The sequence below is a fragment of the Xyrauchen texanus genome, chromosome 21 (genome assembly GCF_025860055.1).
Source record: "Xyrauchen texanus isolate HMW12.3.18 chromosome 21, RBS_HiC_50CHRs, whole genome shotgun sequence".
NCBI classification, from domain to species: Eukaryota; Metazoa; Chordata; class Actinopteri; order Cypriniformes; family Catostomidae; genus Xyrauchen; species Xyrauchen texanus.
In genome coordinates this window covers 2,212,477-2,229,976 of record NC_068296.1, presented here as the reverse complement: position 1 = coordinate 2,229,976, position 17,500 = coordinate 2,212,477, and the positions used below count along the sequence as shown (strand labels likewise).

Genomic DNA, 17,500 nt, shown 5'->3' with positions numbered 1-17,500 from the left:
TTGCAATGGAACACATACTAACACAAACTATTTCAATGGAACACAAACTATTGCAATGGAACAAAAACTACTTCAATGGAACACAAACTATTTCAATGGAACACAAACTATTGCAATGGAACACAAACTAACACAAACTATTTCAATGGAACACAAACTATTGCAATGGAACAAAAACTACTTCAATGGAACACAAACTATTTCAATGGAACACAAACTATTGCAATGGAACACAAACTGTTGCAATGGAACACAAACTGTTGCAATGGGACAAAAACTATTTCAATGGAACACAAACTATTTCAATGGAACAATAACTATTTCAATGGAGCACAAACTATTTCAATGGAACACAAACTATTGCAACTGAACACATACTAACACAAACTATTGCAATGGAACAAAAACTATTGTAATAGCACATATACTAACACAAACTATTGCAATGGAACACAAACTATTGCAATGGAACACAAACTATTGCAATGGAACACAAACTATTGCAATGGAACAAAAACTATTGCAATGGAACACAAACTATTGCAATGGAACAAAAACTATTGTAATAGCACATATACTAACACAAACTATTGCAATGGAACACAAACTATTGCAATGGAACAAAAACTATTGTAATAGCACATATACTAAACAAACTATTGCAATGGAACACAAACTATTGTAATAGCACATATACTAAACAAACTATTGCAATGGAACACAAACTATTGCAATGGAACAAAAACTATTGTAATAGCACATATACTAAACAAACTATTGCAATGGAACACAAACTATTGCAATGGAACAAAAACTATTGTAATAGCACATATACTAAAACAAACTATTGCAATGGAACACAAACTATTGCAATGGAACAAAAACTATTGTAATAGCACATATATTAACACAAACTATTTCAATGGAACACAAACTATTTCAATGGAACACAAACTAATTTGATGGAATGCAAACAATTTTGAATGAAAAAAATGTGAGGGAACAAACTACTGATAGGGATTAAAACTATTGATAGAGAATGAAAAACGTATTGCAATGGAAAGCAAACCATTGCGAGGGAACGCAATCTATTGCAAGGAAACAAAACTGTTGCAAGGAAATGCAAAATATTGCGAGGGAATGCCAAACTTATTCAGAGGGAACACAAACAATTTCGAAGGAACGCAAAACTGTTTCGAGAAAATGAAAAGGGTATTACAATGGAATGCAATTATTGCGAGGAAATGCTGTACTGTAATTGTGTTTGTGTGTGTGTTTATTTTAAGAGTTCTAGTCAATTCCACGTGATCTGATCTAACCCTTAAAATTACTTTCATTGGTGTGACCTAATGTTGCCAGGTTGAACTGTATATTCATCAGAATAATGTGGTGTGTGTGTGTGTGTGTGTGTGTGTGTGCGTGTTGAGAGAAAACCACCCTAGACGAAGTCCTGACTGAAATCTGGTGTGCCTCAGAGGGGCGGATCAGTGTCCCATTTGAGCCCAGAATTCCCAGGGCAGGTTAACAATAACAGTCTTACATGAATACCAACCAGTGTGGAAAGTCAGAGAGAACAAGAGAATGGACGTGGCCACATATGTTGTGTTAAATTAGTGGTGCAGCTCGGAAAGAAACAAGTTTTGTCAAGTGACTACCGCAGTGCATGCAGATTTGTGTGGTGGGATAATGTTTTTGGTGTTAGGCTATCCCATTCCGAGGTGATCATTTTAAGATGGTCATAATCTCATGAAGGAACGAGGGAAGTTTTATTTCACTTTAATTAAGCTTTTAATCCGCAAACACGCTAAGAATCCAGTGTTCGGTTTCGCTTGCAGCATGTGAACTCTGCGTATCCTCTTCAGAAATAAAGCCACAGCAAATGCACATGCCTAAATCAATATCTGCCAAATTCCTGTGAAATACAAAACGTTTTGCCTTAAATCAGTGAAGCAATAAGACAATATGAAAATGGGATTAGAGTTGGTTTTAGTTATTTGATCACATTAAAACCGGCTTTGAACTCGGACTGAAAGTGTAAACAATCATGTAAGATAATAATCAGAATTCAATGTGATTAGACAAATCTTCATACTGCGATGAATTGAAAAAGATGACATTAGATAACACATCTGTCCACACGAAAACATACACACACACAAACTCACACATACACACACTCTCACATAAACACACACATACACACACACACTCTCTTGCATAAACACACACATACACACACACACACAAACTCACAGTCTCACATAAACACACACATACACACACACAAACTCACACACACACACACTCTCACATAAACACACACATACACACACACACAAACTCACACACACACTCTCGCATAAACACACACATACACACACACACAAACTCACAGTCTCACATAAACACACACATACGCACACACAGACTCTCTCACACATTCTCGCATAAACACACACACACACACAAACTCACACTCTCACATAAACACACACGCACACACACACACACAAACTCACACACAGACACACACACTCTCACATAAACACAAACTCACACACACACTCTCACATAAACCCACACATACACACACGCACACAGAGACTCTCTCTCACACACACACACACACACACACACACACACACACACACACACTCAAACTCACACACTGTCACATAAACACACACATACACACACACTCACACTATAACAGACTCTCGCACACATATACACACACACAAACACACAGACTCTCTCTCACACACACACACTCTCTCACATACACACATATACAGTACACACAGACCACACAGACTCTCACACACACAAACACACACACACACACACACACACACAGACTCTCACACACACAAATACACACACACACACACTCACACACACACACACACACACACACACACAGACTCTCACACACACACACACACACACACTCACACACACACACACACACTCACACACACACACACACACACACACACACACACACACACACACACACACACACTCACACACACACACACACACTCACACACACACACACACACACACACACACACACACGTGCCCTGCAGTGCAGAGAAAGCAGGAAGTATGTAGGGTAGAGTTTATTTTTATCAGTCTCAGATGGGACCGTCCCTCTGCCTCCACCTGCCCTCCCTGACATGCTCTCTCTCTCTCTCTCTCTCTCTCTCTTTCCATTTCTCTGCTGATATTTTTCCACAACAATAGATAAAGTGACAGAAACAGAGAGAATCTCCCAGTTGTTTGAAGAGACTGATGTTAGTCTTTTCCCTCCCCACCACCCGTGTTAATCTCTGACCAAAACGTTTGTTGACAAAGGGTTTTAAAATGAATTTGAGGCAAAGAAGACGCATCATGACAATATGTTTACATTAAGAACGTTTATACATTTCTAAATGTTTGAATATTTGGTTAAAGTTTGATCTGTTATAGTTTGACACGTTTTTGTCATTTTACACATTTTATCATCAACTAAAAGATATTATTTTCGTTGATTAAAATCATTATGCCAGTCCGAGTAAAACTGATAAAAATGAATGAATATGACATGATATGAAACATTTTAAAGGATATTTTCATCAAAAGATTTTTTCACCCCTTTTCTCACCCCACTCCTCTCCTTTTCCATCTTTTCCTCATCCCTTTTCCTTTTCCTTCGCCTCTCTTCTTCCTCTCTTCTCTACTTCCTGTCCTTCCTCCATTTCCCTCTTCTTTTCTTCTCCTTTTTCTCTTTACTGTATTCCTGAAGGTATTTGTACAATTTCTGCTTGTACAGTAAAAAAGGATATATAGTAAATGGTAAAATAAACATTTTTCTGTTCTGTTTTCTCTAGTTAGCTCACAAGCTAATTGGTTAGCCTATTAGCTTAGCATACTGCTAGCTTCTTCTGCTATTCACTTTCATTTCGCCTCACTGTCGCCACCTAGTGATACGGCGATAGTGTTGTATTCAAAATAACATATAATGTTTTTAATCTTTGTGGTTATGTTTAGGTTTAGAGTTATGGATATGTGTACGTGTTTATGGTTGCTGTGGGAATCCAAATATAAACAACAAACAGTGTATGAATGTGGCATCCAACTGTTCCAAGACTTCCAGATTTTGCTGGTTATTTGGAGGGGGCGTAACTTGTATGGGGCGTGGCTTGGAGTAGTCTTGCAGAATGCAGACGGACTCTTCTCTATTAAGGGGCGCGCTGGCAGCACACCAAATGGGCGCAATTGGAACACCCCACATGTAAAACGTTCAAGGACGTTCAAGTCTCAATTCCCTTGTATAACCCTAAAGTAACACTTTCTATGAAGCTCATATTTATAATGCATTGTAAAGGCCTTATAATGCTTTAGTAATGTCTTATAATGCATATTATTTAGCAATATCACACGAGCAAGGGTGCGATATGGACTTACATCAGCAAATGCTGATTTAGAACTACATACCACGACTGAAAGTGTGATATTGCTTGTATACAAGAGTCTTTCACTATAGAAACCGCAATCTCCTCCATCATTTTGAACAGTACGTCCTCTCCAATAAACTCTGGTAATAGGTAAGCACCTTGAGTTTGTGTAATAAATCAGTCTGTTGTGTCTCTCAGCTGTGATGAGCCTTAATGCTGAAGTTGTTCATTTAAAGTCGTTTAATTCTATTTCCTAACTTTAGTAATGCAGTCGTAATACGAGCGATTGTGTAGTGCTGATGAATGAAAACACTGAGTGATGCTGACACACTTCACGTCACCAACTGACTCATATTACACACAAAAATTGTCTTTTGCTAACGGCTGGCTAAAATATGTAATGTCACATAATTAAATGTAAAGAGACACATATACAGTAGCTGTTAACACATCTGCACTTCTCTTACACTTTAGTTTAGAACAGCATGAACACAAGCGGAGTGATACACACAGTGAAGCGTCCGAGTGCTGATGGTGTGTGACATCATTACTCATGGAACATCTCTCGTCCAATCAGATTCAAGAACCGGAACTAACTGTTGTGTATAATATGTTATAAAAATCTTCTTAAAAATAAATTGTAACCACAATTATAATACATTATATTAATTACCTATTACCTATTCAGTATAATACATTAAAACACAAGTAACATCCAGTTTTATCTGCACATGTTATGATGTATTAATATATATATTTGTAATATATATAATAATAGGTATTCTTTCAGTAAAGTGACAAAATGTATGTATTCTTATAAACATCAATAAGATATGTATGTAAAGTGGTTATAACACATTATAAGTCATGCCGGGAGTTATAAACATTACACATGCACAAAATAAAAAATAACACACATTTATATTATTTATAAATAACATGATATAAGTTTGACTTGTAATGTTTTGTATGTTATAAGTGTGTTATAACTGTTTATAAGATGATGTTGTTTTTGTAATTTAAAGCAGATAAAGAACACTTATAATATGATCATAAAGTCTTTTAACTGTTTACACTATAAGCATTTATAACATTAACTTTATTAACTTCTGATGTTGTTATGAATGCAGACGGAGGCAGACAAGGAGTTTGGATCTAAGTGCAGGTTTAATTAAAACAACGGTGGAAATAAACAGACAAGAACAAATGAAACTACCACAATGGGCAAAATGAAAACAAAACACGAAAATACAGGAACTGGGAACACAGGAAGACAGGCATGGAAGCGAACATCAACATTCAACAAACGACAAGGTAAGGGAGGAACAGGCAGGGTTTAAATACACAGACACATGAGGATACAAACAAGAGTCAGGTGTGTACAATGACAGAGTGGAACATGATGACGGTGACACGGAAAACACGGGGCAGACAACCAGGGATCGTGACATAACCCCCCCTCAAAGGAGTGGCTTCCAGATGCTCCTCAGAAACAAAAAGAAAAAGGGAATACTCAAAAGAAACAAAAATCGTCCAAGGAGTGAGAGGGGGGAGCAAACAGACAGACCAAGGGAGTACAAGGGGCAAACAGACAGACCAAGGGAGCACAGGGGGCAAACAGACAGACCAAAGGGGCACAAGACAGGCCGTCCAAGGGGGCACAGAGGGCAGACAGGCAGTCCAAGGAGGCACAGGGGGCAGACAGGTAGTCCAAGGTGACCACAAGAGGACTGGATCAGGAGGCGACGTCATAGCAGGCTCAGGAGGCGGCACCGTAGGAGGTTTTAGAGGCGGGGCCCTGGAAGTCTCTGGAGGTGGAGCCGTAGGAGGCTCAGGCCGGAGCCGAGGGAGGTGGCACCGTAGGAGGCTCTAGAGGCGGAGACCTGGAAGGCTCGGGAGGCGAGCCGAGGGAGGTGGCACCGTAGGAGGCTCTAGAGGCGGAGACCTGGAAGGCTCGGGAGGCAGAGCCGAGGGAGGTGGCACCGTAGGAGGCTCTAGAGGCAGAGGCCTGGAGGACTCTGGAGGCGGAGCCCTGGGAGGCTCGAGAGACTTGAGAGGCGGAGTCCTGGGAGACTCGAGAGGCGGAGCCCTGGGAGGCTCGCAAGACTTGAGGGGCGGAGCCCTGGAAGGCTCGAGGGACTTGAGAGGCGGAGCCCTGGGAGGCTTGGGAGGCGGAGCCCTGGAAGGCTCGAGAGACTTGAGAGGCGGAGCCCTGGGAGGCTCGGGAGGCGGAGCCCTGGAAGGCTCGGGAGGCGGAGCCCTGGAAGGCGGAGCCCTGGGTGGCTCGAGAGACTTGAGGGGCGGAGCCCTGGGAGGCTCGAGATGCGCTGGCTCTGGGATGGTCGATGCTACAGGTGCTGGCTCTGGTGCTGGCTCTGGGTCGGTCGAGGCTACAGGCGCTGGCTCACTGGCGTCTGAGGTTACAGGCACTGGCTCGCTGACGACGGAGGCTACAGGCACTGGCTCGCTGACGACGGAGGCTACAGGCGCTGGCTCGCTGATGAAGGAGGCTACAGGCACTGGCTCGCTGACGACGGAGGCTACAGGCGCTGGCTCGCTGATGACGGAGGCTACAGGCGCTGGCTCGCTGACGACAGAGGCTACAGGCGCTGGCTCAGGGACGGTCGAGGCTACAGGCGCTGGCTCAGGGACGGCTGAGGGGGCAGGCGCAGGCTCGCTGACCGTAGCAGGTGTGCACTGGGGAGCGGAAGCCTTTCTTCTCCTCCTCCTCCGGGCGGGCGAAGCTGGCAGCACTGGCTCTTTGACCAAGGCAGGCATGGAGGTTGGCTCGCTGGCAGGCGTGAAGGGACGAACCACGGGCGAATGGAGGGTTACCACTGTGGGAGAAGAGGCAGGGTTCTCCTCGACGATGCCCACAGTGAACAGCGAGGCGCAGGCCTGCAGAGTCTCCTCAATGTACGCGCGGAGCGTCCAGCCGCGCGTCGCCGGTGGCAACCGCTCCTTGAGCACACTGTTTAGGTTGGCCCGGAAGAAGCCCACCAGGGAGGAGTCTGGGAAGTCCGTGATGCTCGCCAGCTCGAGGAAATCACGGATGTGGTCTTCCACAGGACGGTCCCCCTGAATGAGGCTGAGCAGCTGGCAGTTGGCTCGTAGAACCGCTAGATCCATGGAGGTCGTTTGTTCTGTTATGAATGCAGACGGAGGCAGACAAGGAGTTTGGATCTAAGTGCAGGTTTAATTAAAACAACGGTGGAAATAAACAGACAAGAACAAATGAAACTACCACAATGGGCAAAATGAAAACAAAGCATGAAAATACAGGAACTGGGAACACAGGAAGACAGGCATGGAAGCGAACATCAACATTCAACAAATGACAAGGTAAGGGAGGAACAGGCAGGGTTTAAATACACAGACACATGAGGATACAAACAAGAGTCAGGTGTGTACAATGACAGAGTGGAACATGGTGACGGTGACACGGAAAACGCGGGGCAGACAACCAGGGATCGTAACATGGTGACGGTGATACGGAAAACACGGAACAGACAACCAGGGATCGTGACAGATGTGTTATAATTGTTATAATGTTGTGTTATAACACATTATACACCCAACTGTGGTTATAATTATTTACGATATGTTATAGCTTATTATAAGGTGTTTTATGAGACTTTATAAATGCAGTATAATGCTCTTTACAATGCATTATAAATATGGGCTTCGTTTTGTGATGAAGACTGACTGTACATGCATCTGACTTTTGAAATGACTAAGAATTAAATAAATAAATGGATATAAAATATTGATTTGAGGCAGATATGAAGCTAGCACAGCTATGTAGGAAATTGGTTGATTAGAGCAATGGATCATTCTGCAGTGCAGCACTCATTAGGAAATACTATCTGACCGCAGAATTTTGTGCACGCGCACTTTTTCAGCCGTCTCGGTTCCGGAAGTATTTTTCCCATTCGTTGTTTGCACTGAGATTTCATAAAATCCTTCATAAAACAGTTGTAAGTGGTGAATCACAACATCACAGACTTTGATTTGAAGCTGTATTATTAAGTGTAACTCATTAGACATCCTTTTGTCTTCTCAAAACGATCTTTCTGAAAGAGCAACATCTCAAGGGACTTTCTGGTTTTTAAATGGCCACAGTTTTGTGTATGTGTGCGTGCATGGACTGAAGTGATGGTGAGAAGAATTCCTGGAGTTTAAAGTATGTCTGAGTGTCTAAAAGGCATTCTGAGTGTTTTCACTGTTTGTGCCAAATGGAAACACCACGGCCACTCCAAACTGAGCTCTCCAAACGAGAGAGAGAGACTCTCTTTCTCTCTGGCCTCTTTTAACTCATCTCAACCTTTAGTCTTAACCTTTCTATCCTGCTCTTCTCTTCTCCTCTGTGCCACTCCACAGGTTTCATCTTACCTCTCTCACACTCTCTTCTTTCACTCTTTCCTCCCTCTTGTTTCTCTTCTTTTTCCCTCAGGCCTTTTGAAACACTCTTCTGTCACATTGAGTTCTGTTCTGACAGAGAGTCATATGTGGGGAGTGTTTGCAAGTGGTTATGGACGTTTGCGTGATGCACGATTCACTTAAAACATCAAGATTTTCGGCTCTGAAGTTTTCATCTCTTTTGCATTCTTGGTGACACTAGAAGTTAATTCATTCATTCATTCATTCATTCATTCATTGAGCCCACTCTAACTTGTCTTTACTATGTGATTTGCTCTATAGGGTACTTGCATTTAATGTATGGTTCTTTAGGGAGTTGAAATGTTCTTGATGCTATATTACGTGTGGTGGTGGTGTAGTGGTCTAAGCACATAACTGGTAATCTGGTAATCAGAAGGTTGCTGGTTTGATCCCCACAGCCACCACCATTGTGTCCTTGAGCAAGGCACTTAACTCCAGGTTGTTCCGGGGGGATTGTCCCTGTAATAAGTGCACTGTAAGTCGCTTTGGATAAAAGCATCTGCCAAATGCATAAATGTAAATGTAAATATTACAGGTTCTTCAGAGCAACATATTGATTTCTGGGTTCTTTAACCCTCATGTTGTCTTCCAGTCATTTTGACCCAAAGAGTATATTCTTATGCTAGTTAATATTATCCTATTAGACTAAAACCTTCAGTCTTTGTTCACACTAAATATCTAAATGTTTATTTCACTCAAAAATGGAGGTGCATAAGCTCATGTCAATGAGGCATATGATCAATAAGTGCCACATAGAAATACAAAACCTGTCCTCATTGATAGAAATCAAGTTGATAAAAAGATCTAATCATGTATTTGGTGATAATAATGAGAGATTTATAAGCAATGTTTAATAGGTTGGTCATTTTTGACCGGGAAGACCAAATTATTTAATAAAATTAAAGACAGCACAAGGGTTAAAGTGCCTGTGGGCCTATATACAGTACATATCTTCCTAAAAAACTAGAGAATAACATTTATTTTTATTTATTTATTTATTTATTTTAATTTTTTTGTGGAACTTTAAAAACTCTCTATTATTTGGGACGTGAATCAAAATGAATGTTGTTACCCTGCTTCCAATTCCTCTTTATCATTCTGAGTCCCATTAATGATTCTTTTAAGAACATTTTGGAAATAAGAAATGCGATTCTTACTGATATTACTGCCTGTTGTCAAATGAGATTATTATTTTATAAAATATATTTCATATTATATAAAGAACAGATTCTTGCAAATGGTGTTTTATTCATTTATTCATTTTTATAAAATACCACTTACCACAAACAAAACTCATAATGTGTATCTTCACACAACAAACAACCAGATATTACTCTGATTTAATCTCATGGGCCTTAATTACAGAACACAGTAATAATTCTGGTTCATTTAGAGTCAGCCATGAATGACCTGCAGTTCGTAAAATTTTTGATTCACGGATGAAAATAGTCAAGATTCTGAAGGAAATGCTGTTTTGAGAGTCATTCGTTTAATAATGGGACTGGTCATGCTGTATGCTTCACACTGCTGATTCAAAAGAATCGACTCATAAGATTCATTCGTTTGGGAATCAATCTACACTGGTCACGTTGTATGCTTTGCGCTACTGGTTCAAAAGAATCAACTCATAAGAGTCATTCATTCAGGAATCGAACTACACTGGTCACGTTGTATGTTTCGTGCTGCTGATATTCAGGAACCTGACTACACCATAGTTCATATGAACTATCCCTTTAAAAAAGAAATCCCTTGCAAATGAAGCAAATGAAGCAGTATCAGCACTGTTTCCATTTCAATGACTTCTGTGGATTGCTCATGTATAATGTTGTGGTAATGTGTCTGGAGTTCAGTTCAGGTTTGGCAGGGAAGATCCAGGAGCCCCTGAGGTTACCCAGTTCTGTCTCCCCCAATCGCATTAGGGGTAATAGAGGTTTGGCATCATGCAGCTCTGTGGAGCAGAAATTTCACAAAGTTTCAAATACAAGCGAATATCATGCACCATGTTCCTCTTTGTTCAAGTGTGTGTAATTATGAAAGCTAAGAAGGCTGGCGCTGTTATTGCAGTTAAAACCGCACTCGCACGTAACACACACTAGAGAGAATGAACACTGGCATCCCTGTTGATCTGTTCGCTGTCATAACTCTCACAAATGAAGATGAGGTTGGAAACAATCGCAAGCTTGTTTGAAAACTCAGCATATGTGGATTAATGACACAATTTGTCTTTCAGTTTTTGAAGTTGGAAGGAGATCATTGCTCCATAATTCACTTCACCAAAATGTTCTTCTTTTTAATCCCCACAGAAATGTTGGAGTCCAATAATTTGCTCACTTTCACCGGATTGGCCAACAGCTCCGCCTATCACACCTTTTTATTGGACGAAGAGAGGGGGCGGCTGTTTGTGGGGGCAAAAGACCATGTCCTGTCCTTTAACTTGATTGACATCAACATGGACCAACAACTGGTAAGAAGATGGGGTTTAAACAGCAAGATCGAGCCATGTGTCACAAATGCTGATTGTTATCGGTGTTGATTGTGTAACTAAGTGTTTTTCTGGGGTTATCCTACTCTATATATTTTTTTTCAAAGTAGTCCAGGTGGTTCCCCTTTGGTGTTCAGGAATAGCAAGGCTACAATAGGTCTATTTGTCCTGCTTTCTCTCTCTCTGAGTATGAACTGAAGCACCAGTGGGTGGGACTAAGGGTGCATTGATTTTAAGTAGGCATTGATGTTTTTTTTGCAGTAGAGGTCACTAAGTGTGCCATCCTATACCCTCGTGGTTTTTTTTTTTCCAGCTCATTATGGTGTAACTGCAAATAAATTGGGAATATTGCAGTATTGCAAAGAAGGGTTACAGCATAGAGACTGTATTTAGGTTATATACAGTAGAACTAAAGATACTTGCGGTTTAAATATGCAGTCTCTCTGACTCTTTTCCTGTCTGCGAATGCATCATCAGCACACAGGGGGATATGTTTCCAGCGAAACGTGATGAATATTTCAGAGTAAAGCTGTCATAATGATCACTGTGAATCTGCCTGATAGCTGGACAAATAATGAACAAAATAAACACAGCAAAGAACAGTGAAACTTCAGCTTCTACAAAACCTAATAAACAAAATGTCCAAACAACAATTAAAATAGATACTTTTTAATGTAGATACAAAAGACTTTACCATAGTTGGCAATCATAGTTACCGATATGTGGGTTAAAGGTCACAATTTATATTACATTGTATATACAGTATAGTGTTGTTACGTTCTCAGCGCACTATATCTAGGGGTTTTAGAGGAGTAATTGGATTGTGGTTTTAAGAGCAATGTACACTGCCTCAGCACCACAGACAACACAGTTATTTAGAAACAATTATTTGGCTCAGAAAACAGAAGTATTAAATAACAAATTTAATAGGAAATAGGAAATGGCATCAACTTCAGGAGGGGGAAAAGGCCAAAACAACAAACATAAAGAGAGTCCTGCCTAGAGGGAGTAAAACCGTAACTAAACCGTTCAACGAAAAACAACAGAAAATGTACACTAACTCCCTCACTGGCCAAAAACAGGAGAAATTAGTGTAATACAAACAGAAATGGCTCCCACCTCGCTACAGCTTTGATAGAAATGTTAAACATGAACAATTGAACAGTGTTTAAGCTGTGCCACAGGTCTAAACATTGGAAAATCACTAACAATAGTATATAAAGGAAACAATAAATAAACCACATTTAGGCTAAAATAACCTTAAAAGTTGGAGTCACCATCAACTGTAGTTAAAGTAATAATAACTGTGAAAGCTTAATCTAAGCTCCATAAAACAACAAAGTGGTCCAACACGGCGCTCTATAAAAGGACAAAGCGGTACAACATGGCGCTCTATAAAACAACAAAGTGGTCCAATATGGTGCTCTATAAAAGGACAAATCGGTACAACATGGCGCTCTATAAAAGGACAAAGCGGTCCAACGTGGTGCTCTATAAAAGGACAAATCGGTACAACATGGCGCTCTATAAAAGGACAAATCGGTACAACATGGCGCTCTATAAAAGGACAAATCGGTACAACATGGCGCTCTATAAAACAACAAAGTGGTCCAACACGGCGCTCTATAAAAGGACAAAGCGGTCCAACACGGCGCTCTATAAAACAACAAAGTGGTCCAACACGGCGCTCTATAAAAGGACAAAGCGGTCCAACATGGTGCTCTATAAAAGGACAAAGCGGTCCAACGTGGTGCTCTATAAAAGTACAAATCGGTACAACGTGGCGCTCTATAAAAGGACAAAGCGGTCCAACATGGCGCTCTATAAAAGGACAAATCGGTACAACATGGCGCTCTATAAAAGGACAAAGCGGTCCAACGTGGTGCTCTATAAAAGGACAAATCGGTACAACGTGGCGCTCTATAAAAGGACAAAGCGGTCCAACGTGGTGCTCTATAAAAGGACAAATCGGTACAACATGGCGCTCTATAAAAGGACAAAGCGGTACAACAAGGCGCTCTATAAAAGGACAAAGCGGTCCAACAAGGCGCTCTATAAAATGACAAAGCGGTACAACAAGGCGCTCTATAAAAGGACAAAGCGGTACAACAAGGCGCTCTATAAAAGGACAAAGCGGTCCAACACGGCGCTCTATAAAAGGACAAATCGGTACAACAAGGCGCTCTATAAAACGACAAAGCGGTACAACAAGGCGCTCTATAAAAGGACAAAGCGGTACAACAAGGCGCTCTATAAAAGGACAAAGCGGTCCAACATGGCGCTCTATAAAAGGACAAAGCGTTCCAACGTGGTGCTCTATAAAAGGACAAAGCGGTCCAACGTGGTGCTCTATAAAAGGACAAATCGGTACAACATGGCGCTCTATAAAAGGACAAATCGGTACAACATGGCGCTCTATAAAAGGACAAAGCGGTACAACAAGGCGCTCTATAAAAGGACAAAGCGGTACAATATGGCGCTCTATAAAAGGACAAAGCGGTCAAACACGGCGCTCTATAAAAGGACAAATCGGTACAACATGGCGCTCTATAAAAGGACAAAGCGGTACAACACGGCGCTCTATAAAAGGACAAATCGGTACAACATGGCGCTCTATAAAAGGACAAAGCGGTACAACATGGCGCTCTATAAAAGAACAAAGCGGTACAACAAGGCGCACAATAAAAGGACAAAGCGGTACAACAAGGCGCTCTATAAAAGGACAAAGCGGTACAACAAGGCGCTCTATAAAAGGACAAAGCGGTACAACACGGCGCTCTATAAAAGGACAAATCGGTACAACACGGCGCTCTATAAAAGGACAAAGCGGTCCAACACGGCGCTCTATAAAAGGACAAATCGGTCCAACACGGCGCTCTATAAAAGGACAAAGCGGTACAACACGGCACTCTATAAAAGGACAAATCGGTCCAACACGGCGCTCTATAAAAGGACAAAGCGGTACAACACGGCGCTCTATAAAAGGACAAAGCGGTACAACAAGGCGCTCTATAAAAGGACAAAGCGGTACAATATGGCGCTCTATAAAAGGACAAAGCGGTACAACACGGCACTCTATAAAAGGACAAATCGGTACAACATGGCGCTCTATAAAAGGACAAAGCGGTACAACACGGCGCTCTATAAAAGGACAAATCGGTACAACATGGCGCTCTATAAAAGGACAAAGCGGTACAACATGGCGCTCTATAAAAGAACAAAGCGGTACAACAAGGCGCACAATAAAAGGACAAAGCAGTACAACAAGGCGCTCTATAAAAGGACAAAGCGGTACAACAAGGCGCTCTATAAAAGGACAAAGCGGTACAACACGGCGCTCTATAAAAGGACAAATCGGTACAACATGGCGCTCTATAAAAGGACAAAGCGGTACAACACGGCGCTCTATAAAAGGACAAAGCGGTCCAACACGGCGCTCTATAAAAGGACAAATCGGTCCAACACGGCGCTCTATAAAAGGACAAAGCGGTACAACACGGCGCTCTATAAAAGGACAAAGCGGTCCAACATGGCGCTCTATAAAAGGACAAAGCGGTCCAGCATGGCGCTCTGTAAAAGGACAAAGCGGTACAACAAGGCGCTCTATAAAAGGACAAAGCGGTACAACAAGGCGCTCTATAAAAGGACAAATCGGTACAACAGGGCGCTCTATAAAAGGACAAAGCGGTCCAACACGGCGCTCTATAAAAGGACAAAGCGGTACAACAAGGCGCTCTATAAAAGGACAAATCGGTACAACAAGGCGCTCTATAAAAGGACAAATCGGTACAACATGGTGCTCTATAAAAGGACAAATCGGTACAACATGGCGCTCTATAAAAGGACAAAGTGGTCCAACACGGCGCTCTATAAAAGGACAAATCGGTACAACAAGGCGCTCTATAAAAGGACAAAGCGGTACAACATGGCGCTCTATAAAAGGACGGTGCGGTACAACATTCCTTTATATAAAATGACAAAGCGGTACAAAAACACGCAACACAAAATGACACAACACAACACACTGAGCTATGACAGGACAAAGAAAATCACTCAGGAGAACTCTCTGAAGGAAAGGTTCTCACTCTCTGTGAGTTTCCCCTTCTCTTTTAAGCTGCCTCCCTCCTGATTATTGAGCAGGCTCAGCTGAGAGCAATCAGCTAACTGCTGGAGAGAGTGTGGGAGGAGCAAAAGAGGAAAAAGAGGGAGAAAACAAAGAGATAATACCACAGAAACTACAATCATAATTCTTAGACAATATCCACAACTAGTGACGGTGACAACTGCACACAACATAATTGTGTTGCCCTAATACCACAGGAACATGCTGGATCACAGTGGTGGAGTCCTTCTTTAAAGTCCCAGTAAAGTATGCAAGATTGCAGTAGTCTGTTGCATCCATAAAAAACATTACTGCAACGTTACCAACGCACCTGTACCTATCAGCAGCCAAAATGTATTCTTACTGAACTCCCCCCTAAATCTTTAGTGCCATGTTATATAAAGGCAAAAAGAAGATAGATTAAAAGCTTACTATAATATATATAATATATATATATATACATCCAATAAAATTTCCAAATATTTCTCCCCTTTAAATCTCTCTTTCTCTCTGAACTGGCAGATATCCTGGCCTCCTTCACCTTCTCGACGAGATGAATGCAAGTGGGCTGGAAAAGACGTCCAGGTAAGTTATTTCTATTTGCTCTCTTTTTCCTGTCCTCTCTACAACCCTGAGATTGTACATTATCCTCTTTTTAATTCATCCTGGTCTCATAGAAACATGTAACTATACCAACATTTTTGCAGAATGATTTTCCGGTGTCTCGTTGTATCTATTGTGGCAGTTTCCTGGTGAAATGAACACTAGAGGCGCTACAACAATAACGAGTTTTATTCGCGTTCACACAAATCACGAGTAAAACGTCAGATTATCAGTTTATAAACACTTACTTTCACCCTTTTCCTCACACAATGCTATCTTCTGACATCTAAACACGTTTACTGTTGTGCATGACTTGTAATGAATGTTATGTTTGAGATGAAGACCCGATTGGTTTGTTTTTGACAGAGTATGAAAAGCTTTTCATGTCTTTGAACCTTCTTTTGCTTTCACAAGGAAAGTCAAGGGCTTCAGTTCAGCAGATGTCAATGGAAGAGTGAATAAAAAAGAAATCAGTGAATTGTGGGACAGCGGTGTGTACACAGTTTCCAGGGATAACTGCCATTTGGGCTTCTTAAATCTCTGGCAGATACGGCCCAAGGCACAGCCTTGAAATTTAAGAGCCGTAGCAGTCTGCCCTTTGTCCCGTTAGCATCATAAAGAAATGATAAGCTTGGTTTCTTCTCAATGGCGCTTATTTGAATTGCAATAAAACGCATTGTGTGAGATTTTGATGTAAACATGTTCTCTGTGAATGGCAGGCTGCTCTCTGAAAGATGGCTTTTATGTGGAGAGGGGTGTTTGTGAACGACAGATTGACTGAAGCTTGTTCTTCTCAAAGAGAGGTTGACTCAAGCTTGTTTGAAGTGAGGGACGATGAAGGCTGGTCCTGTTGAAGGGCTGAAGGATCTCAGCTGTAATTTATCAGAAACAAAGGGAGAGTGAGATCAATGCTCATTCAACACAAAATCATCCATTCATGTTGACGGCAGTGTTGTGTGTTCGCTTCAGGACAAATTAGACAAGAGTACTTGATGCAGGGGAACACTTTGAAAATAAAGAAGCATAAAGCAGAATATGAAATTATTATCACATTACAAATGGGATGCAAAGACGCAGCACCCCCTTTGGGTCCCTCAAATCAATCGACAGCTTTTGTGGCATAATGTTAATTAATACTTTTAATTTAATTTAATACTCGTCCGTTCTTATCTTTAAAAAAAGCAAGAATGAGGATACAGTGAGGCACTTACAATGTGGCCAATTATTGGAGGGTTTAAATGCAGAAATTTCTTCTGTATTATTTGAGCTGTAAAGTTGTTTAAATCATCGTTTATTCGTCGCTTAAGGGTTTACGGCGTTACGTCGTCATGGCAACAAAGTTGTAAAATTGTCTATAATGTCACACAGATGTGGTTAGTAAGTGATTAATCACAGTAAACACATATTGTTTATGTCTTGTGTCTATACTTT

The 17,500-nt window shown here is 41.3% G+C and overlaps 1 protein-coding gene across 1 annotated transcript in view; it reads left to right on the top strand.

Annotated features, from left to right (window-relative positions):
- Nucleotides 1-17,500, top strand: part of LOC127661681 (semaphorin-3ab) — a 53,423-nt gene that overhangs the window by 8,393 nt on the left and 27,530 nt on the right. The window contains exons 2-3 of the mRNA XM_052152507.1: nucleotides 11,186-11,346; nucleotides 15,989-16,051. Coding sequence (XP_052008467.1) covers nucleotides 11,186-11,346; nucleotides 15,989-16,051 — 224 coding nt within the window. The remainder of the gene's footprint in view (nucleotides 1-11,185; nucleotides 11,347-15,988; nucleotides 16,052-17,500) is intronic.